Genomic DNA, 21,737 nt, shown 5'->3' on the forward strand with positions numbered 1-21,737 from the left:
ATTTTTTTTTGCTGTTAACTGCACAATGAAATTTATAGAAGATATCTCTTTTACTGTGATGGGTTAAGCAACATTAATCCATTAGATGTTAACATCTGGTTTCTTTCGCTTCTTCAGCATTCAATAGTATGAATTTTTAATTAAAAAATAAATAAAACCGACAAATATTTTCTATACATATTAATTTGTGCATCAGTTTCACTTTGTGCTTTTAGAATATAGTACTTTAAATGTCCACTAAACACAGGCCAATTACTGGGCACTTCAAACGTACCACAAGAGTAAAACCTTATTGAATAAATATTGCTTATCGTATATAGGCCAATAATTAGCCAATAATATTACAATTTACTACCCAGAAAATCGAAACTCTTCAATGCTTATAAACTTTACAGGTAGGTACTGAAGTTTATTTTATAAGAGAAACAAAAAATCTGTTTAGATGTTTAGTGAACCAATATGTGCAAGAGAGTAACAGATATGTTTTTCATTTAACACTACATCAACATAAGCCTATTGTTTTGAAAATGGTACTGAAATAAATATTGCTATCGCAATATTTGAAAAATAACTACGTAGAGTAACTTGCGTTGAACTTGCACACCTATAGTAATGTAAACTTGAAACAAAACATAAAATGTAAAAAAAAAATTAAAACAAATGTTAATTTAAAATAACATAATATAATTAAATGAAATAAAGAACATAACTACATTGGATTTGCAGCTTGCACTAAACATACTTTAAGATCCCGCGCAGAATACGAAATATCTACTATGGAATCGACCATTTCTTGTACAGCGGTGACAGTTGGGAACTGCAAAGCTGCTTGTTTTGTTTTATTAACACTAGTAGCTAAAGCATCTGATAGTGCATTGGCACAATTTAGTGCTCTTTCTTTAATTTCTTTACAAGAGACATTCCTATGAACAGTATCACCAATATGAACTAACTTGTGAGCACTTAATACTACAAATTTTCCGTGGGCTAAAAACACTTTCGGGGGTTGATTATGTTCAACAGTCTGTAAGAAAGCATCAATGGCTTGAGTTAAATTTTTATGGTGCGTCACTAACTGGGCTGCAAAAAAACTTAAAACTTGTTTGTCATCTGAATCCAAGCCAGTTTTATGGTCTCCATCAAATGCAACGTCGTCTGCATGTTTAACCAAATTATCATAACCTTTCTTCAGTTCTTTCGGCAGAGCTTCCCTGATTTCTGCATGTTTTTTAGAAACAGCGTCTTTTGAATCGAGACTTACGTAGTCGTAATCTTCCAGCCATTCGTTGTTATTGTTACCTTGTGGTTCTCTCTTGAATAATAATAATCCGTTACCTTGTATAAATGAGGCTATTTGACGTATATCTTCTGTTAGAGCTCGCGAACAAGCTACTAATTGCTCCAGTTCATCAGGTTTTCGGTTTTTTTCGTCATCATCAGACCTTGACAAAAGTTCAACTGACCATCTTTGTTCGTTTAGTCTTTCTGTCGCTTCGTACACCAAACAATCAGACTTTTTTAAAGCTACTACTAAAGGTGCTAATTTGCTGGCAAGATTTTTATCAGATGCTCTTGTTGCATTTCCAAGGGTTCCTTCCCCAAATTCAGCCAAATCATGAAGTGATGTCCGTAATCTGATCACAGCTAGCTTAATTTCCATTAAATTACTTTCCAATTTCTCTTTAGTTCTCCACTGGGGCCCCACAAATCCTAGCAATTTGGAAATTGAACTCGTCGTGTCAGTCTGTAACCTCTCTAAATTTTCCAAAGCTGAATTCAATTCTAAAGGTAGTTCTTTCAAAGGCTGCGACGTGAGAATATCGTAGTTGTGGGCAGCATGTAAGAGCAATTGGGGGCCTTTATTCAGTGGCCTTGGCACGTCATAATCCGGCATATTAACTAAACTGCTTCTGTTGGAGGAACTTAACGAATCGGCTGTCAAAGAACTTGCAGAACTTGAAGGGCTTATTGGACTAGGTTGGCTAAGAAGCGATCTTGGTATATCGTACGCTTCACCAAGATCACGATTTATGGGCGAAACACAAGAAGGTGCGGGGGAACATCTAGCGCAATTTCTAAATTCAGTATTGACTGGAATGGCACGGGGTGGTACATCGTAACAATCGTTTGCTTGATCACGGGGGCTAAAACCGGGACTTAAACCCAAAACGGGAAGCGGGGAACATCGCGAAGGAGGCATATCGTACAAGTATACGTCGTTATATTTTTTCGGGGTCACCACCTGCAACAAAATAAAATGTTTTAATTTTTTTTTTTGTAATTTCTTATAAATTCTATACATAATGTAAAGTTCAAGTAGATACTTTTCCATTAAAAATGAACAAAAACTAAGTTGTTATTAATAAGGTGCCGCTTATTTAGTCCCTACTATAGACAATTTTTACATGACAAAAACGATGTCATGTAATTCCAAACTGAACATTAAACTCACTAAATACGCCTAAAATATATGTTGTTATACGTTAATTGACATTTTAACTTCACCATAAAAATAACCATATTGCTTTATAGCAAAATGAGTTACCTAAAAATATCTAGTGCATGGTTATTTATACAGGGTCTCCCAGAACTGGCGGACCAAAATAACACGGTGAAATCATTATCTTCTGGCAATAATAGGAAAAATATTTAAAAAAATCCATCCTCATTGGATTTTAAAATAAGAACGTTTTTAATTGACCAATCGCGTGTAGCTATAAAATTACCTTAAAAAATTATATTGGTAACTATCGAAACAAATTTGATTGTTGCAAAGACATTATAATTGAATATTATGTCATAATAAATTATTTCTGACAATTCTGACAAGTCATTAAAAACGCGTAATGTTTACCGCTTCAGAATATTTTGATATGCTTGTCTTATATGGACAGTGTGATGAGAGTGCCACAGTTGCTCCTCAGGAGTACGCATTTCGTTTTCCCAATAGGGAACATCCTAGCAGAAATACTATAACCTGAAAAATACTATAACCTAAAAACGTCCGTCATTGCACAAACAATGCGGATACCCAACAATGCATATGCATCATTTGAAATGTATCCATAGTTACAAATAAAGCAGGAAAACTAATTAATAGGTAACTTAACATCAACAACAGCATTGGTCAGTTTAAATTGCTTCTTTCCTAATCACTATTTAAGATAGGTTTTTTTTAACATTTTTCCTATTATTCCCAGAAGATGATGAATTCACCGTATTACTTTGGTCCGCCAGTTCTGGGAGACCCTGTATTTTATTTTATTTTATCTATTAATCAGAAATAACCTTGGAAATTCTATGCAACGTAAACACGTATCAAAACGTAATGATTTCATTAACCTTACGAACACTGCCAATTTTCCAGTATGCATAAAACTGAATGACGAGCGCAAGAAAATAATAAGTACATTGTGTTTCAATCTAAGCTCGTTGATTATTTCCCGACGCAATTCCTGGACTGTAACTTTGATAATGTTCGTATTTAATTCAATCAGTTCATTCATTATGATCCAAAACATCTCTACATTCTGGGTCGAAATACTGGTGTGTAATTCAAATGCGTTCTGTAAGCTGGCGCTTTATGTAAATTTAATGACTAATTGAAATCTCTTTTTGACGACTATGTATACCTATGTTGAATTAATATCTTTATTCTGAGATGCACTCTAATACAAGACCACCTGGGTATTATTTTTGACAATGAATTCAATTTTAATATTCACTTTTGCTTCACCTGCTTCGAGTGTTGGAATTTGTTCTAAGAATATGTAAAGGTTTTAACAAGTTATCTACATTTAAGAGTTTGTTCAGTCTATGTTCGTTCTCGACCCGAACATTGTTCACTAGTATGATTTCCTCAGTATAATCGCCAGAAAGTTGCTCGAAAATATTGAGCACAGTTTTTTAATTTTTTTTACATTTTACAACAAAGGAAACCTGACCTTATAGAGGGGTATCACTAGATATTCGAACAAATGTAGCTATAAAGTTCTGTATAATTACCATCAATAAGTATGTCGATTAGATTTCAGAATATGTGACATATTTAATAATAGTGGGAGTGTATTTATTTACACGAATATTTTTTATTCATTTGGTTGTTTCAGAGCATATTTTTCATTTTGTGGTTATTTATATATTTAATATTATTTTTTTATTGGCATTCTAAATACATATACAATATGTTGTCTCGTAAATAGAATTTGATTCTGTTGGGCAATATATCTATAAAAGGAGCGTGGCATCGAGGCTGGGTTTTATTTAACATTACGTATTTTTCTATCAAGTAATGATAATAATCATTCGTACTTGTTTCTATTTATTCTGATCTGGTTATCTTTGCAATCCACAGAAGGCCATAAATATCAACACGCGACCTAGTTAATTCGGTTTTGCGAACACTTCTTGTTATTCAACAATTTCAAACAGTCCAATCCGCATCACAATAGTCTCGATTGTGTTATATCTTCATACTGTTTTATTTACGTCTGGCGCCATATTACCATTTGTTAGAGTACAGGTTCATTCAAGCCAAATGTGACAACCAATACCGTACTTGCGCAACAGTCCAAGGTTTAGCATAGGGCCGGCAGTGGCGGAAGCAAAAATATAATTTCTTTAGTTTAGAATACACACAAATTTTCAAGCTGTAATATCTACAACTGACAAGAACCCTATTCAACTGTACTTTCATCCAGTGATCAATAAGTACCTACTTTACAATCTGTTGCAATTATTGTCCATTGAAAAGTTTAATTAACAATAATCCAACCATTCCAACCTTTCGGTACTTTACATGACCACAATAAAAGAAAATCAACCAGTCATGCATCGACCTCTTCTTAGTCTTGCCTTTTGCCGTCTTGCCCATGTTTGGACACGCAGTAATATGTACATAACAAGTTTACTTAACTGACTTTCAATCTGAATAGTGAACGTGAAGTACGATTACTGCGAAAAAAGAAATTAATGTATTAAGCGACAAAGAATGTCATCACGTTCATATAAATTTCGCTGTACATAAAGTTTTGCGCCCTCAGCCGCTGGCAAGCATTTAGCAATCGATATGACTGGGACACGAGATGTTGCCTAGGCAACGCCGCTACTGAACCAAGGGCGTCATCGAGTCAGCCCTTTTAATTTATTTTCTGGTTTTATCTGTCTAAAAATAAGAATCAGTAGAATCACAATTACAAAAAAAAAAAAAAAAAAACTTAAAAATATCTTACTACCAAACCTTAAAATTAAAAATCAATGAGGTATGTATTTGTAAATTATGTAATTATAGCAAATCAAGAACAAGATGCTACTTCTTATTTGAAAAAAAAATCTTGGATATAGAATTAACGTATATGACTGTGAAGCTGTCGATGCCATTAAATATATTTATTCGATTGCGTCAATCTCTTCCTGCTTCAGTGAACTGGTTTATGAAAAATATTTAATGCAATTCCAGCAAGTAAAATAAGTGTAAAAGGGCCGCATTTATGACTCAGGCACATACATTGAACGCGTAAAGTATGGAATAAAATGCCTTACATCAAACTAAATTCTCAAAAAGAGTTACACTCTACCTTTCTAACAGACAATCAAACGATATTTAAATTCGTTGAGCAAAAAATCACATACTTTTTTGTTTTAATTGACAGATTTGAAAAAATACTTTCACTATAGGATAGATGATAAAAACACCTTTCAAAAATATAGTAAATTTGCCCCGTTGCCATTTAAAATTTCTGAGTAGGCCCTCTTGCACCGCCATCCAAAGAGTCGAAAGGTAATGTATTCAAGAAAAGGGTAATTTAGAAGCCAAACTGACCTGTCCGAGGTTTTTGTCAGAAATAAGCGGCATAAATTTAAGGAATTTGATTAGGTACTTATTTTACGCTGGCACCGTAGAGGGAGCTGGCATCATTATCCTCTTTGACATGTACCTATACTATACTTGGGCCAACCAACAGATATAGTAATAAAACCGCCCCCTAGTGCCCGCGTATTTTAAATAGCAGCTTCCAATTGGATTATTCAAAACGTGCGCAAATTTTCGAAAGCCTGATGTACGGTCGGTGGACAAATAAAACTGGGACACTTAAAATTTAATCTATGTAAATCAGACCATTGAATTGTCAATATATCTGTCAGTGTCTATATAATATGTCATACCAAAGTTAACCTATTTGTCATAAAGCCGTAATTAAACGATGCAAATTTGTAAATTTTGACTTATGTGATTGTCATTTTTGTCCCAGTTTTATTTGTCCATCGACTGTACATCCACAAAAATTAATTGACGGCATCCGGCATCTCATTCGTTTTGACCTTGCTTCGGGAGTTTGACCACGCGTTTATGTTTGTTTGTTTTCCTTGGCGTTTTTCGATTTGTATTACAAAATAGTTTTTTTTCAAGACTTTTGTTTCTCTATTTGTATGACAAATGGCAAAGAACCTGCCTGAAACAGGCTTCGGCGTATATCGTTCTACGCAACTAGGTCACATCCCCTTTTTTTTATTACTATATCTGTTGGTTGGCCCAAGTATAGGTGTCCCAAAATTGGCGGAACAACTCAGTGCGGCAATGTCAATTCATGTTAGAAAATGATGAGAAAAAATATTATTTATTTTTTTATATTAAAAGAATTACCTTAACGACTTCTACTGAAACAGACCACCTTACATTCGTAACTTAAATTAGAACACATAATTTTTTATTAGTGTTGACTTTTGTAAATAAATAGTTAATTTTAGTTCTTTTCATTTTTGTTTGGTTTTGTTCGGTTTAGTTTTAGCGCGTAGTTTAATTTAGTTTTTAAAAAATTCAATTCGAAAATAGCTGCACTCTCTGTCATTGGTTATTGCGCGTTAACCGATTCACAATTTCGTGCAAAATCGGGGTTGACGAAACCTCCCCCGCGAGTGAGGGACATTTTTGGAAGAAACAGAGACTTCGACTTTGACCGTCTTTGTGAAAGCACCTAGTTTTCGTAACCATCGTCTCGTGTCGTGAAACCCACTTAATTGAAGTGGCACCGAAGTCCAAAATTATCGTCTAATTCCACCCATGCCAATAGGTCCATGGTCTCTTCGCGGTCCGCATAAAAAAGGTAAGTCAATTTTGATTTAACGAATTGTGGATCCAGGAGAAAATCGAACAAAGCTCTTCGTTTAGGTAGGCTTAAGTCAACTAAAACTGACTTAAGTGCCCTGGATACAAACATTTTTTGGTCCTTCGAGCAGGCATAATTGGTCGTTTAATTGTGGCTTTTCATTGTTAAAATTGTCAATCAAAATTTTCAAAATTCGTTTCATTGTCTCCAGCGCAGTGCAACTATTTTTTTTCTCCTTGTTTGTTTAGTCATATCGTCGTCACCTAGTTAACAAATTTATCGTCAATTGTTTTAATCAATTTAAAACAAAACCAAACAAAAATGAAAAGAATTAAAATTAACTATTTATTTACAAAAGCCAACAATTAGTAATTCTGATAGAGATTTTTATTCTGAAAACAACAATGTATCACAAGTATACACTTACATAACAAAAATTTAAAAAAAAAGTTAAAAAAAAACGCTACTATCGTCTATGCGCGGCATTTTTGCGCAATCCCTATGTTATTATTTGTCATTTGTTTTTCCAGCTAACTCAATTTGGTTATTACACTGTAACGCAATGCATTTTAATAGCTTCTCGCTTGGTCCTCGTCATTTGTTTCAAAAGTTTTGTTATTTCTTTTATTCAAGGTTATACTTGTGATACATTGTTGTTTTTAGAATAAAAATCTCTATCACAATTTCTAAAAAAAAGTATGTTTTCCCATTTGAATTTTTTTTTGACAGTTTAACCTCCAAGTCCTTAGGGCTATATCTTGTAGATCGTGCTTGTAGCCTATTCACAATCAATTAATTTGGTGCATAGATAATTAAAATCATACGATAAATAAGGGAGCTATGGACTCGTCTTCTTTTTTAGGGACGCCTGTATATCTCAGGAAACGAACAGGAAAACATTTTTGTTTATATTATTTGGTATACTCAATTCTTTATCTTGGTGAGTGGTCTTTGGGAAATTTTCAGCCGTCAAGTTGAATTTAGGGATTTTTGAAAGTTTCAATGGAAAAGTGCGTTGGTAGTTGTTAAAAAATATTCAAATATTACAATAATGTACTATCGAATTCATGAAAAACTAGGACAGCAAAACGTCGTAGTTATGTCAACTTTTCAAAAATGTTGTAGTGTAACGTTTCTACGGCTTATATATTTACATTTCGCGACATAAGATTGTGGGATTTGGACATGAATGCTTGACGAAGATTCTGAATCTGAATGACAGCGATGACAGTTAATATTTGATTTACACGACACACAAATTTAGTGGAAAAAGTAAAACTTACAAAGTTACCCATGGCTTGCTTGATCGCATCGATCACTCACCAAGATAAAGAATGGAGTATATAAAATAATTTCCGTACTAGGTATGTAATAGGTATGGATGTCTGTACCTATTAGTTGCCTGTAATAATTCTTATAGGTAGGTACCTTACAGATGCTTCGAACTCTACAGATCAAAAACGACATATTTGTAACAAGTAGGTATACAGAGTGTCTCAAAAATGGCGCACAATCTCTTGACATATTTGAAGTTGTGATTTTTTTCCTTTGGCTAGTTTCTAAGTTATACACAGTTTAAAGTAAGCAAATGCGGCAACATCGGTTGGTATGCACGATCAACTAAACCAATTCTCTTTTGAAGTCAGTGTTGCCGCTGTTATTTTAGCGTATTTTGGTAGGTCATTACTCTAAAAAGAAGGACTTCTGTGTTGTTCCACTACCCAAAGGGGTCTTGGAAAAATTAAAACAGTAAAGTAATTTATAATTCACCTGTAAAATTTGTTAATAAAGGAAATACATCTCTTTGAAATCAGCATATTTAACAGCAAGTTGTACAAAATCTATTGTTCTGATCAAACTTTGTATTGAGATTTACTTTACCAGACTTCTATTCTTTAAGACCCTTAGGAGATTGGCCGCCATTTTTGAGACACCCTGTATAAACATTGCACAAAAGAGAAATTGCTCGAGTTTTAAGAACTACCTCATGGAAGCCGACGATAATATGACGAGGCGTACCGTATTTAGCAATTACAAGAAACTTGCTGCACCAGTCGGTTTAAAAATTAGCCTACACTTCTCACTTGCGTGGTAAAGAAATGTTGAAACGGCCAAGTTTAAGCGATTAAAAAAAAAACCTAGAGACAGGCACTAAATAATTTCATACGCCCTCTTAACGAGGATTGAAAGACCTTTACCTATCACAAAAAATATCAAAATAGAACTACATACTAATTACTTCAACACATTTCATCAACGAAAACTATATTTTGAAAAAAATTATAAAAAATATCTGGAAGGGAATGTCTAAAAGGAAGTCAAGCTGACGTGGCAAATGTATTACTAATATTATAATATAAGAACGGCTATTAATAAAGTCATACCTGGTTTGGTTGCACATGCCAACTTCTCCTTTTTCCTTGTCTTTGAAGACAGCTAAAATCGCCGGATATTTCTGTTAACTGCGGTGAACAAACTCTAGTCTGTCCAGTATCTTCATATACTCCTGGTATTAACCGCAGCCTATTGGCTGGACAAATTCCCTACAAAAGGAAAATGAATTTAATTGTTTTGATTAGGTAACTAACATAAATCAAATTGTAACATTATGAGAATATAATAATTATTCATTATACAGGGTGTTTCTGAAATACCTGTGTTAATTTTAACCAGTGAAAGAACTAGCCAATTTATGAAACTTTTCTCTATAACATTTTGCAAAATTCGTAAAAGTATTCCATGATTTTTTGCCCCACAATTTTTACCAAACGAGTCGTTTTGTGTGATTAACTACATAAAGTCCATTCAAAAATCAAAAAACCACCACCTGTTGCTTTAGGTTGGTAAAATTAAAAAACCCCTAGGTAGATACTTTTATTTTTTCATACTATGTTGGTGACTATAAAATATGACATTTATTTGATTCAAAATAAAATTCAGTTGCTTTGAATTTCGTTCATATTGTTTTATTAGCAGCACGTTTCATTTATTTATTGACTCTTATTATTTTTACTTAAACATGCCCAGAAAAAAAAAAGACACCTGATAAACATTTAACCTCAAAATTACAAGTCTCACCAGATTTTACACTAGACAGCGCTGCCGATAGTAATTATCGAGGAAAATGCGACGTTGGTGGTTTTTTGATTTTTGAATGGACTTTAGTTTCTATTTTTTGTAACCATGAGAATCTAAATTTTGATTTTTTTTTCTATAACAATGGAACTTTTTAGCAAAGCTCTGTTTCTATCACAACAGAAAATTTTCGTCCCTACCCATAGGCGGGTATACACTTTGATGGTTAATTTATTCCAAATTTTAAATCAATTTGTATTGCTTTTTCGTAAAAATGTTACAGAAAAAAGTTCCATGAATTGGCGCGTTCTTCCACTGCACTGGTTAAAATTAACACACATATTTCAGAAACACTCTTTGTAATTACCCACTAAACGTAATAAAGTTGATTCAATAGTTCAACATGTGTTAATAAAAATTAAATTACAGTACATATTTCAAGAATGAAAGCACTATCCATTATTATTGTTCAAAAAATTCAAACAAAAATATTTTTTAATTGTAAAAGTTCTTTTTAAAATTGGACAGTATCAAATAAAAATTTGCATTATAATTTTACTAATTCCAAAATTGCAGCTTGCGCTTAACATGGTATGGCACTGGTGGATATTCGTCATTACATTTTTCTCTTTAATATATTAGTTTAGAAAGTATTTGGTTGGGTCATATTTACTCAGTAAGTGGGACTAGTTATTGACAAAAAGATAACGTCCATTTTTTTTTTTTATCAATTACCAGGATATATGTACATACAGGGTGATTCATATGGTTTCATAAATATTTTAACCAGTGGCAGATTCCGGTCTCAAAAGGCTCTCGACAATAAAATTTTGAATCATACATCAAAAATTGGCACAAATTACAATATCGGTTTTTTCACTATTAGTAAATGCTTCGCTAAATTATTCCACTTTACGTACAATGTATAACAAATGTCGTGAATGTCATAATAGAAGCAAACAATTGTTGCTATAGAGAAAATATTGGTATTATAAAGTTCGCTTTAGTTTCATTTTGACAACAATGCCTGATAGTTTGTTTCAACGTAAAATATTTTCATTTATCTGCAGTTTTTAAAAGGTGGTAGTACTATCGCGGCCAAAATACTTTGGTCGTCACTTTTTGACACTTCAAATGTAAATCAAGTATTAATGTCAATATACATGACAATTTCAAATTATTCTTGTCAAAAAAATGGCACCTTTAGTTTTTGATAAATATAGAATCGTCTTAATTGCTTCTGAAGATTGTCTAAACCGCGACCATGTTGATCTTTTGCTTTTGAACCCTGTCTCCGCAGCTGGGATTTAGCCCATCTGTATGACACTGATAGATTAAAATAATTTTGACAACAGTAAAAAATAAGGTTAAACATCCTAAAGCTTGCTTTACAATTGAATATCATTTATGTCACATTGACGACCAAAGTATTTTGGCCGCGGTAGGACACTCTTCAACATGCTTTATCTTCATCAATTTTAACCTTAGAACCTAGACACTTTTGTAAGAGTGTCTAGGGGTCGGAATCTACCACCGGTTAAAGCATGTATGATACTACATATATGAATCAGCCTGTATATAAAATAAATTATGTCTCAACACTCTCAACGTACGTTGAAGTGCAAACTTATTAGGAAAACCCAAATAGGTACATATTTTCATTTTTATTTGCAATACACGCCTTCTTTTACACTTCCATTTATCGTATGTATTTACGCGATTACCAGTCGCGGTTATCGTTATGAAAAATTCTGTCAATAATAGATCGTGCGTAAAATTGTTAATATGTACTTAGCAAACAAAAATAAAACCTTTTTAACTGTTTTAGTAAAAATGGTGGTATTCTCGAGTCAGAAAACGCGTATAAAAAGCAGACAGTGGGGGTGTTACTGTTTATACATCTACCATTACGTAATAATTACCTGTCTTCCTCGAAGAGTACACAACCACCATCCCTCAATATTTGCCGTATTCTGTTCGAGGACCGTCAAAGTATCACCTTTTCGAAATGCGAGCTCATCCGGTGAATCCGGAATATTGTCGTACAAAGCTCGGGCCAAGCAATGCTGAAAAAAATTTAGAAAATATTTTTATACACGTAAATGTATTATACGCGCGATCAACAAGAAATTATATGGAATGAGAAGAACTTTTTACACATTGCTATTTTCAAGAAAAATATTATTTCATAAGCTTATACGAGAGACTTCCAATGAAAATTTCGTTATATGCAACCCAAAATACAAAAAACCTCTAGAACTTGATATTTGTTTAATTTGAAATAAGTTAGCAATCCAAGCAGCTTAGCGAATAAAATTAATCATGACACTTTCTCTTTATTGAAGTTAAGAGCAAAAGTTAATATAAATGTAAAAACTGACATGACAGATAATACTGACATGACAGACAATAAGGGCCAGGAATCGTTGATTTAAGTATTACTTTTTATAAATTTAGGAAGCTAGAAACTGTTGGAAATTGTAGTTTCGGTTGCATATAACGAAATATTCATCGGAAGCCTCTCGAGAATAACCCTGTACAGAGTGTTCCGTAAGTAAACGGCAATCGCCTAGGTGGTAACTGGAGGGAGCAAAAGGAATGTTATTTTGTTGGTTTCCTTTTACAGAAGATTTTCGTTTAAGTACGAGTATTAGCATTCTTCAAATTTGACCAATAGGAAGACAATCCATAAATCGGTTTTGAACAATGTATCAAGTTGTCGACGCTCGATGGCAGCAAGACAATCCATAAATCGGTTTTGAATAATGCATCAAGTTGTCGACGCTCGATGGCAGCAAAAAATTTGTCAAATCTGACGTTAGTTCAGTAGCGTTCGAGTTCGGGTAGTGTAATTTTTATTTTCATAATTGCTATTCATTATAGCCCAACGTTTTACGTTCCATGAGTATGCAGACATTGATTCAAAATGATTGTGGCCAAGTATGGCGAAAATTTATGTGGCAACTATGTGAGTAGGGTAGAGTTGACATTTCCTTGACAGTTCATAGTCGCGCAATTTTGTAAGTTGTCAAATCAATGTGTAATGGAATTGAAAAAATCAAATGCACGCTTATGAAATGTCATACAAATGTCCACTCTACCCCATTCACACAGTTGCCACATAAATTTTCGTACATAGTTGCCATACTTGGCCATAATCATTTTGAATCACCCAATACTTGGTATGGTGAACTACACCAAAACAGCTTGGCGGCAAGGCTAAAATACTAATAAATGTTTCCAAATATCGCGCGTTCAAATGAAATCCTGGGCTGGGGAGGCGTTGGAAACCGTCAATTGTTGTGCTTTTTTAAAGCGTAGATTAATTGGAGCATGTTGACAGCTAACCTAAAATTTAGAGCCAGATTTTTTTTTCTTTTTTTCTTTTTTTGCAATGTTTTACATTAAAATTAGAATAACTTAACGATTCCTATTCTCGAAGCAAATATCTAAGGGCATCTAAGGGCTGAAAACAAACAAGTTCAATTAAGTTCCCATTAAACATTAACAAATATCGTTCGTACAAACGGCGGGAAATTCGAACCTTACACTGTTCTAAACGGTTTAATTTTTCCAACGCCTACTCAGCCCAGGATTTCATTTGAACGCGCGATATACGAATTCCACATAGGAGCGTATTCAAGAGAATTGACTAAAAGAAAAGGGAATTTGGGCATCTAAATATCAATAATTGGAAATGACGACCATGTCGAACGTGATGAAGAAATTTTGCAACTTGTCCAAGAAAATTCTAATATGTATAAGTATACGTCAACTTAGTCACATTATTGGAAATTCAAATAGCACCATTTGGAGAACCTTACATAACGAAAACATGCATCCTTACCATTACACACAGACTCCAGCTTTACTGCCAGAAGATTATGAGCGAAGACTCAATTTTTGTACGTGGTTGTTAGAAATGGATGCCCAAAATCCTAAAGTACTATCGGTGGACATTAAAAGCTGGGACATCCAAAATTTGCTCATTGTGTATCAGACTTTTGAATTGTCACTCAAAATAAAAATTGTCATTTAAGAACGGAACCTTAACTTGATGTTTCTGACAATATGTCATTAGTATGTCATAATTTTTATAACCTTATTTATAAAAAGCCAAATTTACACGATGTATATTTGTGATTTTTGACTTTATACAAATTTGATGTTTGTCCCAGTTTTTTATGTCCTCCGATAGTACATCGTACATCTCTCGAAATTGTAAGTGCAGCAAAAGAACCAGAATGCACACTTCCAGAGCATGGATTACTTTTCAAAAATTGTAATTATTGTACTTTTAATGTCAATATTGTGAATTTCTGATTTTAAGATGGTATTACATTGATTTAGTCCAAATAAAATAATATGTAGTAGTCATAGTTGCGATTGTAGAAAAAATCTGGTGTGTTGCGAGCGCAAATGTACACTTCTATTAAAAAAAAAAGCGTACAAGTACTGAGCACAATTTTGGCTAGATTGCCATATTGTAAACCTATCCTTTAATTGTTGTTACTTAGAAACCTGTAACAAAACCCATGCTGATAGCTGGATTTTGTCGATGTATTTTTCAGAGATTTTAATGTGTGTAAATGTTTTGCCTTATTTATTAGGCAAGTATTACCAATTACTGAATTACTACAAACACAACTCAAACCTTTATTCGTAAATTTATAGAAAAAGGCAACTCTCAACAATCTAACAATTTAAAAATTTATAAAAAGTAATTTTCACACATTTGACATATAAACCATTCACGATTATTTCAAATTCGGACTATCTATGAAAATCTGACATTTTAGTTGGCAGTATTGTGATTTGTCTTAATAAATCTATTTTAGGTTATAATTCAACCGAACACTGCTCCCAAGTTGTTACATTTTTTAAATAATTGAACGCATTAGGAACAATAATCGTAAAATTGTAATTGAAATGAAACATACATATTTGTAGGGCAGTTCTGGGTAAATTCGTATTAACTAAATTAATGACGGAATTGACAACAACGCGAATATTTAAAAACGAAACGTCATATGACAGGACCTGACGCCAATCTAACAAAAAAATATCGCGGCTTCCTGCGTGTTTAAAATAATCGTGAACGGCATATACATACAAAATGACAGTAATACCGTGATACGTTTTCTTGGAAACGATTAATTAATTTTATCCCCATTTACATTAGCTCTCAATACGTGTACGCTTTTTTTTTAATAGAAGTGTACATTGTCGATTTCGAGAAAAACAATCTCTTAATCGACAATGTATCACTTTGCGCTCTTAATACACAAATAGCTATTTACTGACGAAGCTGTATATGCAAGATGGAGGACCTCTCATTATCATCGTAACGTTACTAATTACTTTAATATAGAATATGAAAATCAGTGGATTGGCAGATACGGTCCCACTTTGTGGCCACCTAGGTCTCCTGACCTTAACCCACTGGATTTTTATTTTTGGGGTCATATTTATTAAATGGGTAGTTTACGAAACCGAAATTGACAACCGAAATGAATTGTGTAACAGAATACAAAATGGGTCGAATGAAATTAGAAACAATTTAGAAATATTCGATTCAGTGAGGAACTCTATACGTTCCTCATGCTCACAAAAAAAAAAGGAACTCTCTACCTAGACGAACCCGTGCCTGTCTACAAGCAAATGGTCGGTGTTTCGAACATTTAATGTAATAATTAATGAAATCTGTTTGGTTAAAAAATTTGTTTCCTTTATTTTTATCCTTCATGTAACAACACTGGTGAAATATGACAGAAACGTCAAAGTTTTCATTGTCGATAACTATCTAACTTGATCTCTTGTTTTTTCATTATTTCGGAAACTGTTCCTTATTCATCAACTTGAAACCGTTCTCATTCTTAATTTTGGAAAAACAAAAATTACAAAATAGCATTTCTTTGGCTTTTACCAATCGCCACCCAGACGATCGCCGTTTAGTTCCGGAACACCTGTATAATACACAAATGTTTATCAGTCTAAAAACGTAGTTGTATTTTACGTGTAAACTATCCTAACAATTTCTTGCAAAACATAAATGTTCCTATTATAAAGATTAATTAACCAAAATTTAATATAATACTCGTACATACATACATAGGTACTTCCAATAGCTAAACGCATATTTAAATTCTATTTTGACAATTTGTACGAGACCATCTATCTACATACAGGAACTCAAAAACGATATAAAACTCAACTTTTTTCCATCCAACAAGCTGAGTAAACAAATCACAAATCCTTCGAACGCAGCACATATGGTCTCTTTTTACATTTTGTTCTTGATTCTCATGTGAACTAAAGACAATACACAGAACGACAAATCATCACACTACAAACATAATAACTGATTTATTTACATATGTAATTAGTATTTACATACATTATTTCGGAGAACAGGACGTAAGAAATATTTAATCATAACGGACAAGACATGCGGAAAAAAACAAACTCGTGCGATATTGTTTTTCAAACAATTCAGCTGTTATCATATAATTATCGATCAAATTTTAACAAAATTTCATCGACTGTATACGTGCATAAACACATGTCCTAGTTTGTTAATACCATATGATAAGAAAACATGCTTCGTACTTTTAGATAGGAGTATATAAATTAACTATCAGAATTTTTACAATTTTTCATATTGTACATAATAATCATAGTCATTAGTGAATAAGCAAAGCGATTTTACGGATAAATTATAAATAACATAAACAAAAATGTTTATCTTGTTTCTAAAATATCAGATAATCGAAACAAAAGGAATTTACAGAATGCATGCTTTTTGTAAACTGTGAAACCGTATAAGGCACTGACATATACAAACCATTAGGGTAGATATACGGCCACTTTGGCGGCACAACTTTGCCGGCTTTTTCCATAAGACGATCGAATTAACATCATTATTGTCCTTTCAAAGACTGTAGGGGCGAATGCCGCCACTTCATAAAATACATTTAACATAATATAATAAAACACAAACGGTAGGGCGATCCTATAGAAAGTCAAATTACCCTATGACATATCTAGTGTTTACAAGCTTTGTAATTGTTGTTATGAGTAAATTTGCAGTACCTAATAAACTATGAAGATTAATCTTGGGCTACAGATTTAAAAAACGAAAATGAGAACAGTCCCAAAGTCTATTAAAAAAAAGTGTGTACATAATTTCATTATAACAAAAAATTGAATTAAATGTTAAATTAATTTTCCCCATTGTAGAAATTTTCTATGGACAATAAACTGTTAAAACCACGTTAAGAATATTAAGAAGAAGATTTGTTTGGAGTCCAATCAGATTTTTAATACTTATTCTGCGCTCGGAGCACATAAAGAAACGTTCAAGAATTTGCGAGTTCCAAATTTAACATCGTGGGTGGGGATAACTTGAATACAAAAATCCACAGTATGGTGCACTTTGTCAATGTTTAATTTTAAAATACTTGCTGTTGAAGGCAAGTACATAGTTATTTAACATTTAATTATACCTAACACAAAATCAATATTTGCATCTTTATTCTATCTACTCCTACTGGTTTTCTATAGCAGTAAACCCTGGAAACACAGTGTTTACTTGTAAACATCCAGTTCTTCAAGTTAAGCTGTTTGTAGTGAAGGGGTACTTAAACAGAGAATGAACAGACTACAAATTAGTTTACAACATTCCTAAGAGTTTTGATTTTATATGTTACTATGTCCAGTCCATAATAGATACGAGTACATGTAAATTTGTAGCCATTTCTTATTATAAAATAAGTTGTACTTAAAAGGGAGAAACTGTAATAATTTATAGGTTAAAACTATGTACATTGATCAATGTAATTATAAGTGTATAACGTTAAAGTGACATATTAAGAAAAATTGTTGTAGAGATAAACAATTCAAAGTTATAGACCAAATAAAAAATTTGCGTTTCTAACAGAAATAAAATGAACCGTTACAATAGTGACTTTGAATTTTGTTTTTTGTTTTAACTGAATCTGACACACCTCCACTCATCTTTGACAGCATTAAAAAGGTAATAACTTATGGGTGCTTAAAATTATTTAATTTTGCATGATGAATACAAATGGTTAAAAAAATGTAATATATACCTACATATTATTACAATTATATTACATTACAAAAAATTACCAATTTCCTTCAATTTAATAATTTTGTTACCTGTTATGAAGAATTTCAGGAATATTTTCCCGCCATTCTTATGACAACGTTTACCAATTTGTAAGGAAAACTGTTGATTTATTTATAAAAAAGTGTTGAACGAAAAACTGGTAGCGGAAAACCAAACAAAAGAACAGCCGAACTAGTAGCTAATGTGAGGGTAATTATGGAAACAACTCCATCCACATATATACATTCGAAGGCTTACGATCATCAGGCAAATAAATAAATAAGTCAAGACATACCAATGCTTTTTTATTCATAGCTTACTTTGACTTATTTTATTTTATCGTAGGTACCGTATAATAAGACGAAAAACACTTTTTTGCAAATTGTTTTTTCAAGAAAAATATATCTTTCTATTGGAATGCTGCAGGAAAACATATAAAGATCGTTAATGTAATGACTAACACTATAAAAATCTTCTGATATCACTACTTTTATTTTATATAAACTAATGGCAATAAAAGTAAAAAATATTCCTAGAAGCAAATGATATGTTTAAAATTCCAAGATGCTCTGTTGGCAATTACAGTTGACTTTTGGCTATTAAAGTTTAGTATCGTTTCCTAAAATTTTGTATTACTTCCTATTTCCTACATTGTCAACGACAAAACGCGTACACACCCACTTTGTAAATTGATTGCAAAATAGATTACCACAAACAAGAAACGTTATTGACGTTATTTTCCTTATTTGAACTCAGGGGGTCCAATACGAATACCATTTATACTACATACTTCCAATTCACAGCAAACGAAAGAAAGGTGAAAAATAGTGATCCTACTGTTTTATACTTAAAAATTATTTCAAATCACCAATAACATGATTCTTATTCTTCTTACGATGGCAACGATAATGTTGCGACATTCACCAAACAGCAAATTACTTTTGATTGAACTGTATTATTTGATCCACTTGCAAAATCACAGGTGTACATTTATTAGTTCTAATAGCTGGGCAATTAAGTTCATTTTCAACTGATACATAAGACACTAAAACAGTTTACATGGTTCTCCTTGTGCTAAACTAGCCCAACCAAAAAAAACAAGTTTCTAGCTTGTAAAAAAAACAATATTTTTAATGAACATGAGGAACAACATATTGTGGTCAACCATGTCAAATGCGGGCATTCGTTGCCTGTTCTCTTGAAAATGTGTCAACAACTTTGAGATTACGGTTCTTAACTTTGCTTGATGCCAGTTTTTTTTTTGTACCTAATATTACGGTCATGTTCCGACTTGAGTAAATCTTATCGATATAGGTATCTTACAACAATGATAATTTTATATCTATCTTTGTACATCTAAATCACCTTGGCGAGTTGAAAGATCAATTAGATAAAGTACTTAACTGAATTGACGGTACATCTAAGCATTTTTTTTCTAAATGAACAATGTCGAGCTATTATTGTTAAACTCATGTAATAGTCATAATAACCATAAATTTCAAAATCAAAAGACATCGTCAATGAAAAGTATGTAGATGTAGGTACAGTAAAAACTCTCATCGCTTTATACCTACGGCGTGATGAAGAATGAATCCGTTGGTAACAATGAAATTGGGCAGTTGAAATTTACCATCAAAGGTTCATTTTTGTAATGGCATAAACATAACCGACAAAATATATTTTTTTTAATGTCGTGTCAAGTTAAAACATCCGGTGCCAATTACGAGACAAAGAATACCAATATTTTTCAATTGTTTCATTGCCAACAGACTCAGTCATTGTTGATCACGCTGTATATACATATTAACATTTTTCACAATAATACCTTAAACTGTTACTTCTACTGGCAAATAATTTTTAGTAACATTTTAATTTCAACAATATACAAATGAGTTAGACAAATTTCTGATGACGAATAAAAAACTAGTTTTGGATGTTTTTTTACACAAGCATTCCTATTCGCCAGAGTGTTGCAGGGCTAAAAATCATATTTTGGCAAAAGCTAATTATACACACTTTTCCGGTTTCAAGGACAATGTGCAGTTTTATTTGAATCATTTATTTTTATAAAGAATACAAATACCTATTCTGTTAAAACTAATACTAGGTATATGACATTTAAAAGAAATGTACCTAATAACTCGGAATAGTATGTATGTAATATGTTTGTTATTAATATCTAGATGACATATAGTAATAAATATCGTGACGACCACTGAATTTCAAATTTTAGGAATAAAGTTTAAATCCCAAACAACTGCAAAGTTCAGAGGACAAGATTCCATTCTCATGTTTGAATAGTCAAGCTCGTTCAAACTTCAAACTAACATTCGCAAAATGTTTTAACAAAACCGACGTCACTGTGTAACCATAAAAAATCAGCAAATTATGCGATGTAAGGCGTCAAACGTTGCATCTGGCAACAACCTATAATCGAAGCATGAGGGTCATACTATACGCAAACGCCAAAATCGATTTTACCCTCCTAGTTTACGCAGTTGATAACAATAACATATTTAACGAAAAACAATGAAAACCAGTCGAAAACTGGGTGGGAACAAATTTTCGTGGAAATCTTGATATTGTTTCAGTTCATCTGATCTCACGACTGAATTTTAATAAATTTCAAAGAAAACACCGTATAGACATACGAGGATGTATATCCATTTCGTAAGTTTGTCGTACCTTATCTTATCTACTCTAGTCTCTAAATGTGATCATGGAAAACTGTATCAATAGCACATACACACTTTTGTAACTAAAATTAAGACAACAACATATTTGAAATGCAGAACTAATAAATTAAACAAACATAACAGTATGAACTTGTTGACCGTCAAGGTACAATATGATTCAAAAAACAAATTGCATTGCAACATACCTGTGAAGGAGGCAAGTTATCCGTTGGTTGGGGCATTATTAAAAATTCAACACAACACTCAAAATATAATAACACTTAAAACAAATAAACGTGTAAAACAAAAACTACAAAAATGTTAAGTTAGGCCCAACTTGAAGAATATCATCACCTTCTACACTCCCATACAGCTACAAACCAACTGAACTGGAATTAGTGTTTCGTGAATCATTCGTCGACTCGGCTGAAGATCGTAGAACTGAGCATGCACACAACCATTTATTGATCATGTCAGAAAATTAAGTTTTTCAACACAACTTTATTGACTATCTGTGCTATACCCTCCTATCCGCATGGTCCAGCCATGACAGAAGCCGCAGCATCATCCCAATATGGATTGGTACTTTTCTTTATCATTTTTTATTCTTGGTGCAAAAGTAATTATATGATTGTACAGACATTTTTTAAAACAAAACAGACAAACGTGACGTGCACTATTTTTCGTTATACCTGAGCTCACATTGCAATTTTGCAAAACATTACATACTTCAATTACATTTGTTCAATG

The 21,737-nt window shown here is 32.7% G+C and overlaps 1 protein-coding gene across 1 annotated transcript; it reads right to left on the reverse strand.

Moving 5' to 3' along the window:
- Window positions 1–663: 663 nt before the first annotated feature.
- On the reverse strand, window positions 664–21,399 carry p130CAS (Serine_rich_CAS and FAT-like_CAS_C domain-containing protein p130CAS). Its single transcript, XM_069056220.1, has 4 exons — window positions 21,194–21,399; window positions 12,104–12,247; window positions 9,491–9,649; window positions 664–2,242 (listed from the first exon to the last, which is right to left on the reverse strand). Exons 1-4 carry the CDS (start codon window positions 21,227–21,229, stop codon window positions 710–712), a joined length of 1,872 nt encoding a protein of 623 aa, XP_068912321.1. The 5' UTR covers window positions 21,230–21,399; the 3' UTR covers window positions 664–709.
- Between the last annotated feature and the right edge of the window lie 338 nt (window positions 21,400–21,737).

This window comes from Tenebrio molitor, chromosome 1 (assembly GCF_963966145.1).
Source record: "Tenebrio molitor chromosome 1, icTenMoli1.1, whole genome shotgun sequence".
Classification (NCBI taxonomy): domain Eukaryota; kingdom Metazoa; phylum Arthropoda; class Insecta; order Coleoptera; family Tenebrionidae; genus Tenebrio; species Tenebrio molitor.

Excerpts from the sequence above, each read along its gene's own strand:
- p130CAS (XM_069056220.1), bottom strand. The coding sequence starts at position 21,229 with ATGCCCCAACCAACGGATAACTTGCCTCCTTCACAG. Across the intron at positions 9,650-12,103 it reads GTACTCTTCGAGGAAGACAG|GGAATTTGTCCAGCCAATAG; the intron begins GTAATTATTACG and ends TTCCTTTTGTAG. Across the intron at positions 2,243-9,490 it reads GGCATGTGCAACCAAACCAG|GTGGTGACCCCGAAAAAATA; the intron begins GTATGACTTTAT and ends ATTTTGTTGCAG.